The sequence below is a fragment of the Podarcis erhardii genome, assembly GCF_964252035.2.
Source record: "Podarcis erhardii genome assembly, chromosome: 14".
Classification (NCBI taxonomy): domain Eukaryota; kingdom Metazoa; phylum Chordata; class Lepidosauria; order Squamata; family Lacertidae; genus Podarcis; species Podarcis erhardii.
Window position 1 is genome coordinate 42433436 of NC_138503.1, and position 17692 is coordinate 42451127.

At 44.3% G+C, this 17692-nt stretch overlaps 1 protein-coding gene across 2 annotated transcripts in view; it reads left to right on the forward strand.

Moving 5' to 3' along the window:
• Positions 1-17440, forward strand: part of PDGFA (platelet derived growth factor subunit A) — a 61155-nt gene extending 43715 nt beyond the window's left edge. The window contains exons 5-7 of one of the 2 annotated variants that reach the window (XM_081840106.1): positions 12144-12270; positions 14702-14778; positions 16567-17440. In XM_081840106.1, the coding sequence (XP_081696232.1) occupies positions 12144-12270; positions 14702-14757 (183 nt within the window). In that variant the 3' untranslated portion in view covers positions 14758-14778; positions 16567-17440. The remainder of the gene's footprint in view (positions 1-12143; positions 12271-14701; positions 14779-16566) is intronic. The other variant, XM_081840107.1, reaches the window with a different exon arrangement.
• Positions 17441-17692: the final 252 nt, after the last annotated feature.

The window sequence follows — 17692 nt, forward strand, 5'->3', positions numbered from 1 at the left end:
TGCAGCCTCAAGAACAAACACAGCTGTTTAGCAAACATGAGCTGCCTGCTGCTGCAGTATTTATGGTGGATGGAGATTGCGTTGCTCCTTCTGATGCGGAGAGATGATTGGGGTCCTCAAAGGTAACTCTGCACTGCAGATAAGCCTGGAAGCGGTTTTGACTTGCCAGAGTTGACTGGTTAGCTCTGAGCATCATTTAACTTGGGCCTCCTTGAGGCATTTGGGGGCAGTTGCTCGGGGTGGGGGAGGCCGGAGGTTCTTGCTGAAGTTGCAGTGTGCCATGAAAATGTTTAGAGCAGGGGGTGCCAGCTAGGAGTCAGCGGGTGCCATGATGCTTGGGAAAGTTTCTTTCTTTTCTTAAAAAGTAAGTCTCTAGCTGTCCTAGAAAGAAAGTTATGGGGTGAATTGTGCCGGTGCCTTCAAAGCAACTTCTGTGAAAGGAGAGTGTATTGCAGGCACCTTGTATATTTTTTCAGGTACTGAGGAATGCTCCCTGTTGCTATTAGACAGCATCCATCTCTCTCTCTCTCTCTCTCTCTCTCTCTCTCTCTCTGTGTGTGTGTGTGTGTGTGTGTGTGTGTGTAAGCTAAACAAGCTGTAGCTTAGGGCCCCACTCTCTTGGGGGCTGCAAAAACATTTAAAGAAAAAAACCTGGATGTGCATTTCCAAAATATAAGATAAAACCTACATACAGCAACAGTCTTTTGTGTTGTGTTGGCTCCTATAATGTAATTAGATCCATAAATTACCATATAGCATATATTCAGTGACAATTTGTTGTTGACAAAGGACAGCTGGACATATAAAGGGCCCCATTACCTTCAGTAGCTTAGGGCCTCATCAAACCTAAATCCGGCCCTGGTGTGTGTGTGTGGTCTCCACGATCAGGACCAGCAGGGCAAAGCTCACTTCCCATGGTAAGGTTTGTGTTCTGCCACACCCATCAATTATTTTGCAGCTAATTTTTGACTGGCACCCGCAGCACACTCTCAAAAACTGAAATGTGCCCATTGGGCCAAAAAGGTTGGTGACCCCTGGGCTTGAGAACGGAAACGCAGGCATTTAGAACCATATCACTTGAGTGCTATAGCCATTGGCTCTTTGTGTGTTTCCGAGCACAATTCAAAGTGCTGGTGCTGTCCTTTAAAACCCTAAATGGCTTCAGCCCTTTGTACCTGAAGGAGTGTCTGGAACCCACATCATTCAGTCCGGACACTGATGTCCAGCTCTGGAAACACACCTTGGTAAAACCCTTTCAAAAACCATCAGCACTTACTAGACTTCCTCCAAACTCCAACCCTCCACAGACCTCAAAGATTGGTGCAAAGGCTCGTGGGATTGCAATGGAAAAGGCTCATGGGATTGCTTGAAGCTGTTTTCACACTGTTTGAGGGCCACTTTGCGGTTTGATTTATTTTGTGGCAGTGCGCATGTGCATGGTCGCCCATGACTCGAACACACCGCACGGGGAGTTGCCTGTAAAATCTTTTAAAGCCCCCTTTTGTTTGTACAGTTCTTTGGATTTGAATCATCGCTGTTCTTGAGAAACTGGATAATTCTTATCTGCTGGTGTTAGCCGCTTAGATTAACAAGTGACATCACGTTGTGACCCATGCCCACTGTTTTTTAAATGTTGTGCTCCAGAGGTCTTGAGAAAATCCTCCCCCTTCAAAACGTTAATTAAAAACGAGGAGTCACTTTGGAGCAGTGTGTTCTTTGTAGAGGAGGGCTGCCTGACCCCCACCACACCACACCAGTAGTCTCCAAACAAGAAAATCCATATTTATTTCCTCCTGCGTCAGATGTACTCTCTTTCTCTCTTTGATATAATTAATTGCTTCTCAAGCTCTTGGGAATTCCCATGTTGCGGAGATGAATGGCTTGAGTGTATCATAATCCAGAAGATCCTCTTTGGGGGTCACACGGAAGGTGGCGAGGGCTGGAGGATGGGATCTGTTTTGCTTATTCCCAGAACAGAGTTGAGAGGCTCCCTTGTTCTGCTTCCATGATGTCAAGCTTATGGAAAAGGCCCCCTTTTGGGGTTGACACTGAAAAAGACCTCCATTTCTCACCCGTGCTTTATTGACAAGATGTTGAGATCATCGCGCCTTCCCTAATAAGCCCCCTCTGACTGCAAGTTTATCCAGTTAGTGGAGAGGTCACTGTGTAGGATGCAAGGACAGCAGAGGCCAAGAGACTGACGAGAGCATCGGGAAGTCAAATGCACTGCTTGTCTTGAGCCAGGGACATGGTGCCATGGTGCTAGCCTCTCCTCCCTAGGCTGGTTGCTGGAGAATGCTGCCAAATGAGCAGGATCAACTGCCCTAGAAAGCTGGATTGTATTGCTCCAGTATCATCATATTCGTCTCAGATGGTACATGCATGGTGAATGGGCCAGGACATGCAGCTGGAACTAGTGGAGGGGGAAGAATAGTTCCTTGCATTCCTTATTTAATGCCCCATTTGTGAATGCTTTAAAATTATTATTATTATTATTATTATTATTATTATTATTATTATTATTATTATTATTATTGCTGTCATGGTGGCTCCATGTTGATGTCACGCCGTTCCGCTGGTGGTGATGTTCTGATTGGCCTTTTCTGTGTAGCAGTCAAAATCGCAGCTGTCCATTCCATACCTTGCTCTGTTCCAGTCCTTTCCCAATGTTAGCATCCAACAAAATTATTTTTTTAAGAGCAACTGTACCCTGCTTTTCGCAAGACACCCGCTGCCTACAGGCTTACAGTCTTCAGAAGAAGAAAAAGGAAAGCATGGCACGCAAGGGAAGAGGGACAGGGAGGGAAGAGGAAGATGAAAATCAAGCTCAGGCGCTGCTTTCTAAACAGTTGCTTCTATAAAGACCAGCTGGCACACATTCAGGGGCAGATGGGGCCTGATGGAGCTGGGCACCCAGCAAAGCTGGTAAAATGAGCCATGCTCCCTGTCTCTCCCACTGAGGCAGTCTGATGCTCTCACAGCACAGCCGATAGAGTGAGTGGTAATAATTAAACATTTCTTTTTTAATCAACTATTCTTAAGGTTCATCACACCACATCAGGAAGCGCAATTAGCTTTAGCCAAATTGTATCTTGATTTCCTGGTTCCTTATATAGTCTGCCTGGTTGACTGCCTGTTCTGGGGTGTTACCTTTTCTGGAGTATTAATCTGGTTTCATGCTGTTGCATTTTTTAAAAAGGATTTTAGCCTAATCCTAAAAAGTCAGTCATGTTGATTCCCACCTTGACTTCCCATATTTCAGAATAATTCCAATGTCATGGAATTCTACTCAACATTGATCCAGAGGAGAACTCCAGTGTATAGTTAGCAGAATGAAAACTTAAACACGTTGCAGGATTCCCCCAAAATGGACCAGAGGCAATTGTGTTTCATCCAGCAGAGCCTTACTGCTACTGAAGGCAAATGGTCACAAATCCCATACAGTCAGGATTGGCACTGTCCATAAGAAATCCAGTTGCAGCAGACTTAACTTAAACTTACGATAAGTAAGTTTGAGCATATCTCTGAACAAAAAAAGAGATTTGGTTACACACCAGCAACATTCAGTTTGCTTCCTGGACTTCTGCCACACCAAAGAATCGCCAAACTGAAACATCTAAATCATGTACTATCAATCTGCACCTTTACTCATACATTCCGGCAAACTTCCCCTTCCCTCCCGTATTCGTACGGAGTCCAGTAGCCTTTAAATGTTAACTTCTACTGAATTAAGTGCATGGTGTAGCCGTTGCTGTGCCTTGTGTCAAGTGCAGTAGTATTGAACCCATCTTGGCATTAGGCTGCTGGTGACTAAACAAATGAATGCCTTCCATTTACCAAATTGCCCTTTTGTAATTTGATCTCCACATATCTTCTCTGTCCACCTGGACTGCCTTTCTCCCTTGTCATGTAGTTAAGAAGATGCTGTCTTCTGTTCGGCGTTTCCAGTAGGATGGATGAATGTTGTAAATCCACTTTGCCTTCCAAAAAGCCCCATCCATTAATTCCTTTCCCCCTGAAGCATAATCCAGCTATCGCTTCTTGAGCCACTTTGTGCAAACATTCTTGGTCTCTCAGCTGTCACTTTTCTGTCCTGCTGGCTTTTGTGTTGTCTATTTAAACCCCAACAGAATGCCAGACCTGTATCCCAGCGCTCTAGCCTGACCCTTGCGGCCCTTTGGGGATATGGACCACTTCCATCGGCCGTCATTCCATCGCACTGTTGCTAATCCACTTGAGAGCTGCGGCAAATAAATGTCCTTTGAGAAACGTGACTCCCGTTCCAAAAGGCATTCCATCATGTGGGAGCTCTTCAAGAATTTTTTTCTTTTTTCTTTTTAATGACTAGTGAAAAGTTTATGCAGAAAGTTCTCCCCGCAATTAATTTTTACATTATTAAACAAGATCTGCCAATATATAACATGGATTCTTTTTGACGGATTTGAAATATTTTTAAAAATCTATCTGGAGATAAAGAGAAAAGTTTTTGTGCAGAAAATAATAATAGGGGAACAGCAGCATTTGAAATTTGCCAGGTGCATTTTGAACCTGGCTATTGGTCGCGGGTGGCGCTGTGGGTTAAACCACAGAGCCTAGGGCTTGCTGATCAGAAGGTTGGCGGTTCGAATCCCCACAACGGGGTGAGCTCCCATTGCTCGGTCCCTGCTCCTGCCAACCTAGTAGTTCAAAAGCACGTCAAAGTGCAAGTAGATAAATAGGTACCGCTCCGGCGGGAAGGTAAATGGCGTTTCCGTGTGCTGCTCTGGTTCGCCAGAAGCGGCTTAGTCATGCTGGCCACATGACCCAGAAGCTGTACGCCGGCTCCCTCAGCCAGTAAAGCGAGATGAGCTCCGCAACCCCAGAGGTGGTCACGACTGGACCTAATGGTCAGGGGTCCCTTTACCTTTTATTGGTCGCTTGTGACCAAAGGAATATGCCCAGGTGCCAGGATGGCGTCTGATGTCTCCACCATCTGGAGGCGTGTGCCTGGGGATCCGTAGATCTTGACTGTTTTTATACATTAGCAACGAACCCTGTAGAAATGTATCCATGATTTTTTTTATCTCCGCGACCAGAATGAATTTCAGGAACCAAAAAGTCATATTGAAAAACACAACTTTCAAGCTGCTTGGCCCCCATATGGCTACTGGGTGTTTTGTTTTGGTGACTGTAACGCCAGTTGAAGGAGCCATTTGGCCACCTAGCTTATATATCTGACTTATATATACACCTACATATCGCCTCATAAACATCTCAGCAAACCCAGTTTCGGATTTCCTACAAATCAGCACGCTCTCCAGACCTTATTTAGCCAAGCCCAATGCTACAAACAGCACACAGAGAAATCAAAGAGGCTGGTTTGATGGGCAATGCAAGGATGTAGAGAGAGATCTGCTAAGGGCTATTAGAATCTATCGGGGAAAACCTTCTGAAATCAACAAGGAAAACACGGGAAGGAGCAGAGCAGCATACAAGAAAATTTTTGAGAACAAAAAGGCAAGCTTTGTGAGAAGCCAATGGCAAGAACTAGGATGGGCAGTGGCCGAGCAAAGAGAGGACAAGTTTTGGCTTTTGGTGTCTTGGAGCATGAAAGAATCGAGATCAACACTAGATGCCACCATATTGGCACAATGTTGGGTGGTTTACTATGCTGACTTTTTTGGAGGACAGGGCAATCATTCGATGCCGAGGTGACCATCGATCCACCACCTGAAGTGGAATACCTGGAAGCCGAGCATGTCTGTGTAGCTCAATGTCAGAGTATTTGCTTTGCATGCAGAAGTTCCCCGGGTTCAACCCCTGTCATCTCCAGGTGGGGCTGGGAGAGATACTGTGCATGAAATCCTGGAAAGCTGCTGCTGCCAGCCAGTGTAGACAGTACTGAGCTAGGTGGAACAATGGACTGACTACATGTAAGACAGCTGTGTTCCTGTGCCCCTTGTTTGTTTGCTTTTAAAATAATTTTTATTAAAGGTTTTCTTAGTTTACAAAAGCACGTTCATTGTCTCTTTTTTCAGGTTGTGTTTTCTACAGATCAGTTACATTTGTTGTGAGACATTACTCGGGTCAAACATTTATAGAGTTGACTGTACCTGCTAATTGACTCAGTACTATCATTACGGAATCCCCAAACACTTTGTTATCATACGTGTATAGTATGCTTAGCTTGAGGAGTACGTGTGCTCTTGGTTTATAGTTTATCTGCGCTGGGGATTTTTTTTTTTTTTTTTTGATTACAGTTTATTTCTGACACATGTAATTTTCCCCATTGCTGATTCATTCCAATGTCTGAAATAAGTGCAGCCAATATGAAAGTTGTTCCATTATTGCTGGCGTTCTTGTCTGTATCTTTGATTACAAAGGTCTTAATCTGTGTTTTGTTGTTGTGAATGCGACCGGCTTAGTCATCCTTTGATGCCGGGTGACTCAGATTTGCCATACGTTTTCCTTCAAACTTTGCACTTGGTTAGAATTTAGACCATGCCAGAGGAGGCTCGGAGCGTATTGCTTCAACCCATGGGTGACCTTTCAAGCAAAGCATTCTTACGAGTCGTAGCCTGCTGTAAATCTATCTTGGTGGAAAACTGTCAGCCTTGGAAAATGTTGCAAATGCGAACGTTTCAGACATGACGTCTGTGGACAAAAAAACGGTGGCCAGTGCTAACCCTAGAAAGATCTTCACCTCCCAAAGCATCTGCGATAACTTCTAATTATTTATCTTATTTATCTGTGATAAATTGTGTCATCTCACTGTATAGAAGTTGTACAAGTGACAATAAAGTATTTCAACTTGCTTGAACCTCTAAGAAATAAATTTAGGGAGCTTTCCCCCCTGTCCTTCAGATGCCTTGACATAGTAACTCTTACGTACTAATGAAAAAAAAATATTTTGGGTACTATGAATTAATTCCATAGAGATTTTGGATTAGTGGAAATATCATGCTTTGGTACAGGAAGTAGAAGGGCTCAGCAGGGCTCATGCCTTGCATGTAGAACAGGGATATGGGATTTATGGCTTCCCAGATGCTGTTGGGCTTCAACACCAATTAGACTCAGCCACCATTACCAATAGTTGGAGAGCACCAAATGATTTCTGGTAGCCAGGCTGGAAAAGACTTCACCTGAGATCTTGGACATCTGGTGCGAGGCAATGCAGACAATACCGAGGGTTGGTGGCTAGATGGAAAACTGGGCTATAGGAAGCTGGACTCATCATGTGCTCTCAAAGCAATAATGCAATGTGCTTCTCAACTCAGATGAATAGCATGTTCTAGCTGTTGAGCATGTGTGCAGCTGTATACTTCGTCAGACCCTGCTCCCCTGGGTGCTCTGACAACTCTCTTCTTACAGGACAGTCCTGTTTTTTGTTCCTTGGAAGAGTTTTTTGCTGTGTCAGTGCAAAAAATATAAACAGAAAATCTAGAATATGCAGGACATAAATCACTTCCACAACCTGCTTATTTACCTGTTGTTCGCTTTAAAATATGGAACAAATGAACTTCAAAAAACTGCTGGTTGTAAGGTTGCACAGTCAATCCATGTTACCGAAGTCTCTTGACAGCCAAAGGACTAGATTTGGGTTGACATTGTCCTCAGTCCCCTCAGTCCCTGGGGCAAAATGAGAGTGCCTGAAAGACCTACAAATTGTCCTGTGACTTTGTCTGATTGCAAATCTTGATGGCTACGATGGATGGCAGCGTGCCTCTGAGTAGCAGTCTCTGGGGAACAACAACAGAGGATTCCTGCCCTTGGGCTTCCCAGAGGTATCTGATTATCCACTGTGGGAAACAGGATGTTGGACTAGATAAACCTTTGGTCTGATCTAGCAGGACTCTTGTTCTTATTTTTAGTGCCTTGTAGTCCACAGATACCAGGAATTAGCTTGATAGGCTCATAACTCGCCCTGGGACTTTGTTGTCTTTCATTCTCCACATACACCCCTTCTCCAAGTTCAGTTGGAAATGGACTTCCTGGATATGCCAGATTGGTTGATCTGTGAGTCTTGTCTTTTGGGTAGGAGGTTTGGGCGAGATGGCCTTTAAGATCCTTCCAGCTCTTGTGGGGAAGCCCTGTTAACATGACGGGCTGTATTTTTGTCCTTTCATAAAATGTTCTTTGCTGGTTTCTCTTCGCCCCACTTCTTTGGGTGCTGCTGGATACTCTGAGGCCACAGTGAGGCTTTGCAGGCAAAAGCAATGCCTCTCTGTGCCATTGGCTTGCCTGCTCTGATGTCACAGCAAGCCTAGGATTAGATAGTTCAGTGCTGGTGCCAGTGTGGTGTAGTGGTTAGGAGCGGTAGATTAGTAATCTGGTGAACCGGGTTCGTGTCTCCACTCCTCCACATGCAGCTGCTGGGTGACCTTGGGCTAGTCACACTTCTCTGAAGTCTCTCAGCCCCACTCACCTCACAGAGTGTTTGTTGTGGGGGAGGAAGGGAAAAGAAGAATGTTAGCTGCTTTGAGACTCCTTCGGGTAGTGATAAAGCGGGATATCAAATCCAAACTATTCTTCTTCTTCTGATAAGTGGAGAGAATTTGAATCCAGAGGCGTAGAGGCAACATTTTTTAAATTAACCCCCTCTCTGCCAGTTATCAGAGGGTGGCAGGACTACAGGGAGACACACACTGGCCTCTGCCATCAGCCAGGGTGCCAAGGCTGCACCTCAGAGCAAAATATCATGGGAAAGGGGAGACCAACTTGGCCATGAAGGAGCAGCTGTGCTAATGTTGGCTCTCCTCTCCCCCTACCCTCATTCCTTTTTCATTGCCTCTGTTTAGTGATCCTGTGGGCTGTCTTGTCTTTTAATACCACAGTACTTAAAAAATAAAAATAAATCAGGTGCTTTATCAGTGTTAAATATTAATAGTTGTGGTAGTAGCTGCAGTCGATGATGACAATGTAATAATAATAGCTGCCCGAGACAGAGATCTTTCAAACCGAAACAGGGGTTTGGGAGACTTTTGTTGACGTTTTGCTGCTTTGTAATATGGGCTGGCAGAAATGATCAAAGGGGGTTTGCATACCAGCAGGGCTTTTGTTGGCAAAGGAAGAGGAACAAGCCAGAGGGGAAGGGCTCTCGAGCTCTAATAGCAAGAGGAGGAGCCCTTGCCTGCGTGAGAGCAATAGACTCCGGCTTCCCTCCTGCCAAGGGAGTAGGTGAAATTCTTCTCGAAAAGGAAGGCAGCATCTTTCATCAGCCGGAAGTTATCCAAGATAGTTGGACAAGCATTTATAATATGAGTGGCTCCTGGCCAAATACTACTCAGACCTGGGTTCCCAGCATAGCATGACTTCCCTTGTGGGCTTGCTTGTTTTAAAATGTCCTGCTTTTGCATCTGGGGTATTTTGGCAGGCGTGCCTGTTTGAGTGTGTTTTATACTTTTTTTTTTTTTTGGAAACAAACGAAGAAGCCACCACCGTTCCTTATAACGGAAGGTCCCGAAATGTAGACTCGCTTGAAACTTGGTAGATGGGAAGCCAACAATATTTTATTCTTACCTCTTGGAAAGACAGCAGAAATCTAAACCACTGAGGCCCAGAGAATAAGACCTTTAGCAATTCTTTCTTTCTTTCTTTTTACCTTAAGCAATAAAATAGGAATGTAAATACCGTTGGGTGTTTACGATCTGATTACTGTGAATGAGACTATTGCCATGGTTTCATCTGAACCGTTCAATGCTCTGAGACCCTTCAGGATGAAAGATGGTCTAAATGTGCAAAATAAATCAATGAATGAATACACTAAAGTGTGGGATTTTGGGGAGGGGACACCCACTCCTTAAATATTATTCAATATTTGTGGATGTTTCCTGACTGCGGAGCCATCTTCAAGGCCTTTTGCTGCCTGAGAGAAAGGCCCCATCTGCACTATGCATTAAAAGCACTGTGGTACCACTTTAAAGAGCAATGGCTTCCCCAAAGAATCCTGGGAAATGGAGTTTGTTAAGGATGCTGAGAGTTGCTAGGATACCCCTATTCCCCTCAAAAATTTCAGAGCTGTGTAACAATCAACTCCTCTTCCCATGGAATTCTGGGAACTGTACCTCTGTGAGGGAAACGGGGGGTCTCTTAGCAACTCTCAGCACCCTTAACGAACTCCATTTCCCAAGATTCTTCGTGGGAAGCTGTGTCTCTAAAAGTGGTATCATAGTGTTTTGATAGTGTAGATGGGGCCAGAGATGGGCACCCCCAATTCCATGTACAGTGGTACCTTGGTTCTCAAACATAATCCGTTCCAGAAGTCCGTTCCCAAACCAAGGCACACTTTCCCATGGAAAGTAATGCAAAATGGATTAATCTGGTGCAGACTTTTAAAAACAAACCCTAAAACAGCAATTTAACATGAATTTTACTACCTAACGAGACTATTGATCCATAAAATGAAAGCAATAAACAATGTACTCCAGTCACACAATCAATTGATCAATCAGTAGCTGAACTGGGTTCCACACAGTCACAAAAACAAAAAGAGTCGCAAAAACATAAACACAAAATAAATAGCAAAAACAGACCCCAGCATAACACTCAAAACGGAGCTCATTCAGCTTCTGAAAAGGGTTTGCAAACTGGAACACTTACTTCTGGGTTTGCAGTGTTTGGGTTCCAAGTTGTTTGAGTACCAAGGTGCTGGAGAACCAAGGTATCACTGTACAGAAGTTAACTGGCCTGGAAGTCAAACCTTACTTTATGCCTGGCTACAGGGCAGGAACCTCCACTGTACCTGAGGACACTAAACTAGGGCACAGGGTGCAGGATAGGTCCCACGTGGCACAAAACGCAGCATCCCAACCCATCACCTCTCTTTGCTGCCCCAAACGCTGTAGCCACCCCCCCCCAATCTTCCTGAGATGATGCTGGACCTGTTTGAATGGACAGTTCACCTGTAGGAATGGCACAGGCAGACAGATTTAGATTTGAGGAACAGCAGGTTTTTGGAGACAAAAGTCAGAAGGTTTCCAGCTGGAGTTGCTGGCCAGAGGTGCCCAGTAACCTCTTGAGGCCCTTATACTCCTTGCAGTAGGAAAGTCTGTCTGTCTGTACTCATGCTTGGCTTGTATATATTTGTAAAGAAAGCAGCTATTACAAAGACCCCGTAAGCTTTTGACCCCTTTTCAAAAGAAGCAAAACCCATTCGGCAGCACTACACCTCAAACTTCTCCCCGCTTGGAAGTAACAATGCTTTTCTGCTGCAGAACGGGATGCACAAAAACACCCACAAACCTCAGTCCAGCTGCGTACATACCCTGTCAGAAAATCGGCCGCAGTGCCAATTTGGCAGGGAGAGCCGAGTGACGATGAGGCCCAAATCCGGTTCCTGAACAGCTCCCCTGTACCGTTGCCAATTTTATTTATTAAATTTACATCCGGCCTGCCTTCTATAATTTGAGCCCAAGGCAGTATTTGTAGGGTTCCCAGGTGGTCGCTTTAGCAGGCAACGACAGCATCCGGATTTCCTTCACTTCAGGAAGGTTGCTGAGCCATGTGCCTTGAAGCCAGGTGTGGGCAGATGTCAAACTTGCAAGATCTTCATGGGTTTGCGCTAGAACACCCAAGGCTCACCAGCAGGAGCCAGCGGCAAAACAGTGGTTCAAGGAGCCAGACCCAACATGCTGGCTTATGGGACAGAGCCAGTTGCATCTCCCAACCCCAGGTGTCAGGTACAGAACTTGCTTGCCTGTGCAAATCTACATCTGAGATGGTGCAGAACAGAGATTCTAACAGCCCATTATTTTTCTTTGTGTGTGTGTTTCTTTGTGTGTGTGTATGGAGAGGTCTTTTCGTTGCCGATAATTGTTTAAAAATTAGCAGCCAGAAATCCTTAGTGGTCTTCTGCAAACCCTCTAGCAAACCAATATACCCTGATTCGCATTTGGCTTGTCTCTGCTTTTTAAAACCATACCCTGGAAGCTCTGCAGTAGCTCTCAACTCGAGCAGAGGAGTCACTGCCGGTGACGTTTGTGCTATTCCTCATCCAGCTAAAAGGATGCCTGTCTAGGACACTTGCTTCTGTGTGTGTGTACATGCAAATGACCCCCTCTCCTAGCAGGATTGGGATGGTCTTGCGTAACTGGACACTTGAAACTTTGTTCTTTGCTGACCTAATGCATTAACAAGCCTTTAACGCCTGTATGTTTCTAATGCAGGTGGCAAAAGTGGAATATGTTAGAAAAAAGCCAAAATTAAAAGAAGTCCTGGTGAAGCTAGAAGAGCATATGGAATGCACCTGTACGTCGTCAAATTCTAATTCAGATTTTCGAGAAGAAGAAACGGGTATGTTGACATTCGGGTGGGGATGGGCTTTAATTTAAGCTGGAACGTCTGGGTACAATGTGGTTCTTGAGGTTCTCTGGGGAGCGGGGAGGGGCCTCAAGCACTTAAAACCTGGAGAGGAGAACAGGTGGTGGCGAGAAGTTCCAATCACAGCATTTGGAACTGTGCTTTACTCGTTTACTTGAATATTCTTATATCACTCCTTTCTGATAAAACGTTCAAGGCGACTTGCAGCGCAGTATTGGAAAACAGTACAATAAAACACAAATTTGGCGATGAAAAGCAGCAATAGGTGGCAGATTTTGGGTTGTGGCCAATTAAATCTTACTTAGAGTAGACCCACTGAAATCAGTGGATTTAAATTCATCTCGATTGGCCACTGTGTGTGTGTTACTTAGCTGGCTACAACGCTGTAACTTAAAACCGAGGATTCACATGCTAGGAGAGCTAAAATTATCATCTGGGCAGACCAAATGCCTAAGCTCTTCGTAAAGTGATGAAAGGCCTTCAGAGAGGGAGTGTGGCGAGTCTCCTTAGTTAACTTTGAAGTCCTCCCCTTCCTCTAGGCAACACAGCCAGGTGTAGTGGCCAGGAATCCATGCCTTGTGCTCGCTTTATATCAGGAGGATGCAGTCAGTCAGATTTGCATTGTTTATAGCTAATGGCCGCTACAATATAATTCACAAAACACCCAGAGGAAGGTAACACGCAAATGTTCAGAAATGTGGGTTGTTGGGGTTTTTTTGTTTTTGCTTTTTTACCTTGTCGAGATCCTCTTATCAATTAAACAAATTAAAAATTCCCTTGGCAGCCAGTGTGATTTTTCACTGCCAGCACATGCAAAACTACCCTATTACAGGTAACAAACTTGTTGACATCGGCCAACGACCATCTAATTTTTAAATAGCTCCCTTGTAGAATTTTTAATATTTATTTTTTAAGGGAAGGGATCGATCACTAGGCGAGTTGTATAAAGGGCAAAGCAGAGTACTGTCATACCTCGGAAGTCGTACACCTTGAGAGACAAATGTTTTGGCTACCAAACGCCACAAACCCGGAAGTGGTTGTTCCGGTTTGTGAACGTTCTTTGGAACCCGAACGTCTGACAGGGCTTCTGATTGGCTGCAGGAGCCGCGCCTTGGTTTCCGAACATTTTGGAAGTCGAATGGACTTCTGGAACGGAGTCCGTTCGACTTCTGAGGTATGACTATACAGTGGTACCTCGCAAGACGAATGCCTCGTAAGACGAAAAACTCGCAAGACGAAATAGTTTTTCATTTTTTGAGTTGCTTCGCAAGACGAATTTCCCTATGGGCTTGCTTCGCAAGACGTAAACGTCTTGCAAGTTTGTTTCCTTTGTCTTGCAAGTTTGTTTCCTTTTTCTTAAAACCGTGCATTCAGGGGGTGCAGTTGCGACTTGACTTCGAGGAGCAACTCATAGCACGCGGTGTGGTAGCCTTTTTTGAGGTTTTTGAAGACTTTGGTGATTTTTGAAGCTTTTCCAAAATCCGTGCTTCGCAAGACGAAAAAATCACAGAACGAATTAATTTCATCTTGCGAGGTTCCACTGTATAGCATAAGCAGAGGTGAAAGGGCAACAGACAGATTACGAAAGAAATCTCTAAAAATCAAGTACTGTTTTAGATTTGGCTCACACTTGTTGCTGCTGTTTTGCTGGCAAATTTGAGTAATGGTAAGGATTAATGGGAAAGGGCCATTTTTTCAGTCATGGAGTCTTTTCATTCCATCCCCGGCATCTCCAGGCAGTTTTGAGAATTGCCCCCTGCCAGATAACATGAAGAGCATCTACCTGTCAATGTAGACAACTATTGAGCTAAACAGCCCCAGTGGCCTGACTCATACAATTTAAGACAGCTTCCAGTGTTCCTTTGGCTGTTCAGTTATCATTCTGAACACACTTAGAGAGGAGGGAGTGGAGCTGTGGTACTTGCCCTACTCTCACGTGCAATATATGCATAGAGCTTGAAAGAACCTGTACCCCAAGATACCTAGTTGCGGCTACAGAGCCTGTAACCCCAGGGTTAACCAATGCTGTGTCCAGTTATGGTGCCTTTCCCCCCCACCGGACATGCTGATTGGGGCTGATGGAGTTGGGAGTGTACAGGTTCGTACATAAATGGTATGGGGGCAAGAGATACGAGTGGTCTTGATCTCACTCTTCTTTTTACATCAGTTTCATGTGATATCTGAATGGTCCTGTCCCAAATGCTATGCATTTTCTGCACCCGGCAGGTAATACCTTGGAGAGGTAAAACTAAACACCTTAACCAGGTGGAACAAATTACTGTTCTTTTATTTTTTTGGAGAAGGAATAATGGAAACGATTGAATTTTTTAAAATCAATAAATGCATTTCCTTTGGGTGTTTGCTTCTTCTTCTTTTTACGCCATCCCTGCCCTTGTGTCAACAGGAAGGCCTGGGGGGAAAGGTAAAAAACGGAAAAGAAAAAAGTTAAAACCCTCATAAAAAAATACTGCCGCTGACCAGGTAGGACCTGTCTGCTGAAACTACCCTTAATACCACAAGCAACTGAAAATATAATCAGCTATTCTCACTCTCCCACCTAATCACTGTTCAAAAATCTTTACATGTGGAGCAGCCAAGAAATCAGAAATGATTGGCTCAGATAATTCTTTTCACGAGTTTCTTTCCCCTTGACAGCTATGCTTGTTGCTGCAAGCACCTCACATCCTTTCTTTCCTTTCCTTTCCATAATTTAATTTTGGAGGGATTAATATTAAACTCTTGCAATCTGCAGCTCCCTGCTATTTTTGAATTGCCGTTGATTTCCAAGGGTGGTTCAGGTGTTCTGTGATAATACTGAAATGTTATTGAACAAGGATCCTTATTTGCTTGATATTTGTTGCATTTATATAACACCCTTCTCTATAAGGAGCTTGAGGGGGTGGGGACACAGTTCTCCCTCTCCTCACTTAAACCCCACAGCAACCCTGTGAGGTAGGTTAGGCTGAGAGGCAACAAATGGCCCAAGGTCACCCTTCGTGGCCAAGAGGGGATTTGAACCCTGGTCTCCCAGGTTTAAGTCTGGCACTCTAATCACTACACCACACTGGCCCTCAAACATTCTGGCCCTCAAACACACACCATCAATAAAATACGGCCTGCCACTTCTATTCCTATTTCCAACAGGCTTGCACCAGATTTGAACGTGGCCCTAGTCTTCAGGGATATATTAGGAACCGAGGGTGTAGAGTTTTGCTGTAAGAAGATCTACATCACCAGGCATGCCCCATACAAGAAATCTCCCTTAGCGTAGTCGAGATGAAGGCAAAAGTTCCTGGGTGTTGCACTGAAAAAGCTGAATTATTTAACGCACTGCGCAAATGATATGTGTAAAGGAACCGAATGTATTCTATGTCAACTGGATAGTCTTTATGAACTACTGGGGGGGGGGGGATTGCTAAGGATAGTTCTCTGGTCTGCTGCAAGTCCTGTCTTCTAGGTGAGCCCAGAACTTGTGGGAACTGTATTATATAAGCAAAGGTTTGGGCAGGTTAAATCTAAGCATGCAACACAGTCAAAAGAGAACAACAGCGAGTAGTTTCTTGGCTGGATTTAGGAACCCTGCACAGTTTGTGTTTTTATCCTGTATTTTTATGTTGTGAATAGCCCTGAGATCCTCAGATGAAGGGCAGTATATAAACTTGAATGATGATGATGATGATCATCATCATCATCCAGAAGGGGCATGGGCACCACTTTTCTGTGACCATTGGACAGCTCAGTTGGTTAGAGTGTGGTGCTGATAGTGTCAAGGTTACGGGACTCTGTGATTCTACATAAATATGATTCATCTCATGGCACTGCCAAGATGTTGAAAGGTTCAGCTCCATTTCTGATGGAGCCAATCCCATGGGTCCTTCCCATATCCATTCAGGGAATGGAGTGTGGAAAACTCCTGTGGTGCTAGCATTTTAATGCCTAATTTTTTTAAAAGCAAGGGTGGTAAGCTGCCTCCTCCTGCCCCTTGCTCCCCCCATTTTGCCTCCATCTCGCACCATCCCTGACCGTTGGCCATTCTGGCTTGCGATTGGAGGCTGACCATCTCCGTAAGGCCGCAAGTTAGCAACCCCTGAATTAAAGTGTGAGAAAGCCACTCCCAATACCCCTGTTATGTCATATAAAGGCCACATAAGTAACTTTTTAGTCAGGAATGAGGAGGGGGTCCCCCCCAAAAAAATGATCTTAAGAAGGAAGTTCAATCTTCTAACCGTACAATTGCCTTGTGCTCCCCATCCCTTTTCTCTTTTGCAGATGTAAGGTGAAAATAAGCTAGAAAACATTTCTCTCTGGGACATGGATGTACATTGTTTGTTACATTCCTGAACCTACTGTGTATGGTGCTTTAATGACTGTATACTTCATTCATTCTCCTACGTTGGGGGGGAAATTGTCTTAACGAAAGAGAGAGAAAGAGAGAGAGAGACTTCACAAGAAGAAAGAGACAATGTACATTTGTTTAATACGACATCAAAGCAAGTATTGTAGCACTCTATGAAACAATACGAAGTTTCCCTGTCCAAAACAACATCAACAACCCAAGAAGACAACTCAAGAAAAACAAAATGGCATTGGTAGAGGAATACCAAAAGTACCCTGGCAACACGACAAAAGACAATGCTAAATTAAGTGAAGAACAGATTTCCTCTGAGAAGAGCAGTCAATGGTGCTTTCTTTTCTGTTTGTTTCTGTCAAGAAATGTGCCTGCATTCTTGATGAAGATGGATGGACACTGATGGAGTTTAGGCACACATACAAAAAAAAAAGAGAAAAAAAAGAGCAGGAATGTATCAAATGCCACAGCAGACACTTAATAGAAGCAGTGCGATTTTGCTTGACGGTATTTTAACGTCTATACAAAAAAAAAAATCCTTCTGGGGCGCCTTAAGTGGATGTTTTGGTTTATTTTGTTTTTTTGTTTTTTACACCATAAAGTTATTATTAAGCTTTCTTTTTACTCTTTGCCTAGCTTTTTATTATCCTTTTTTGGACTACATTTACCAATAACCCATATAGAAGACTGCTGTAGCGATGGCGAAACGGGACACACAGACAAGTATGGAATTTCTCCTAGTGGGATGCAAACTAATGAGATGTATTAAAATAAAAATGGTATACCTATGCATAATTTTCTAAATGTTTCTTGGTTTATGTCCCGTTTCCTCTCTTCTCCCCACCCCCGCCCCCGCCCCCCAACCTCCTCCATTCCCGCACACGTTATTTAAAACAGTGGCTTTTCAAAAGTGTTGCCAGGGTTTGTTTGCTTTTTGTCGGCGAAAAGGATTGTAATGATGGAAGGTTTGGTCCTGCTGATCTTCCTCTGCCATGTACAGCCACAGAGCAGAGATCAGGTGGAGGTGGGGTGGATTCTTGGGTGCAT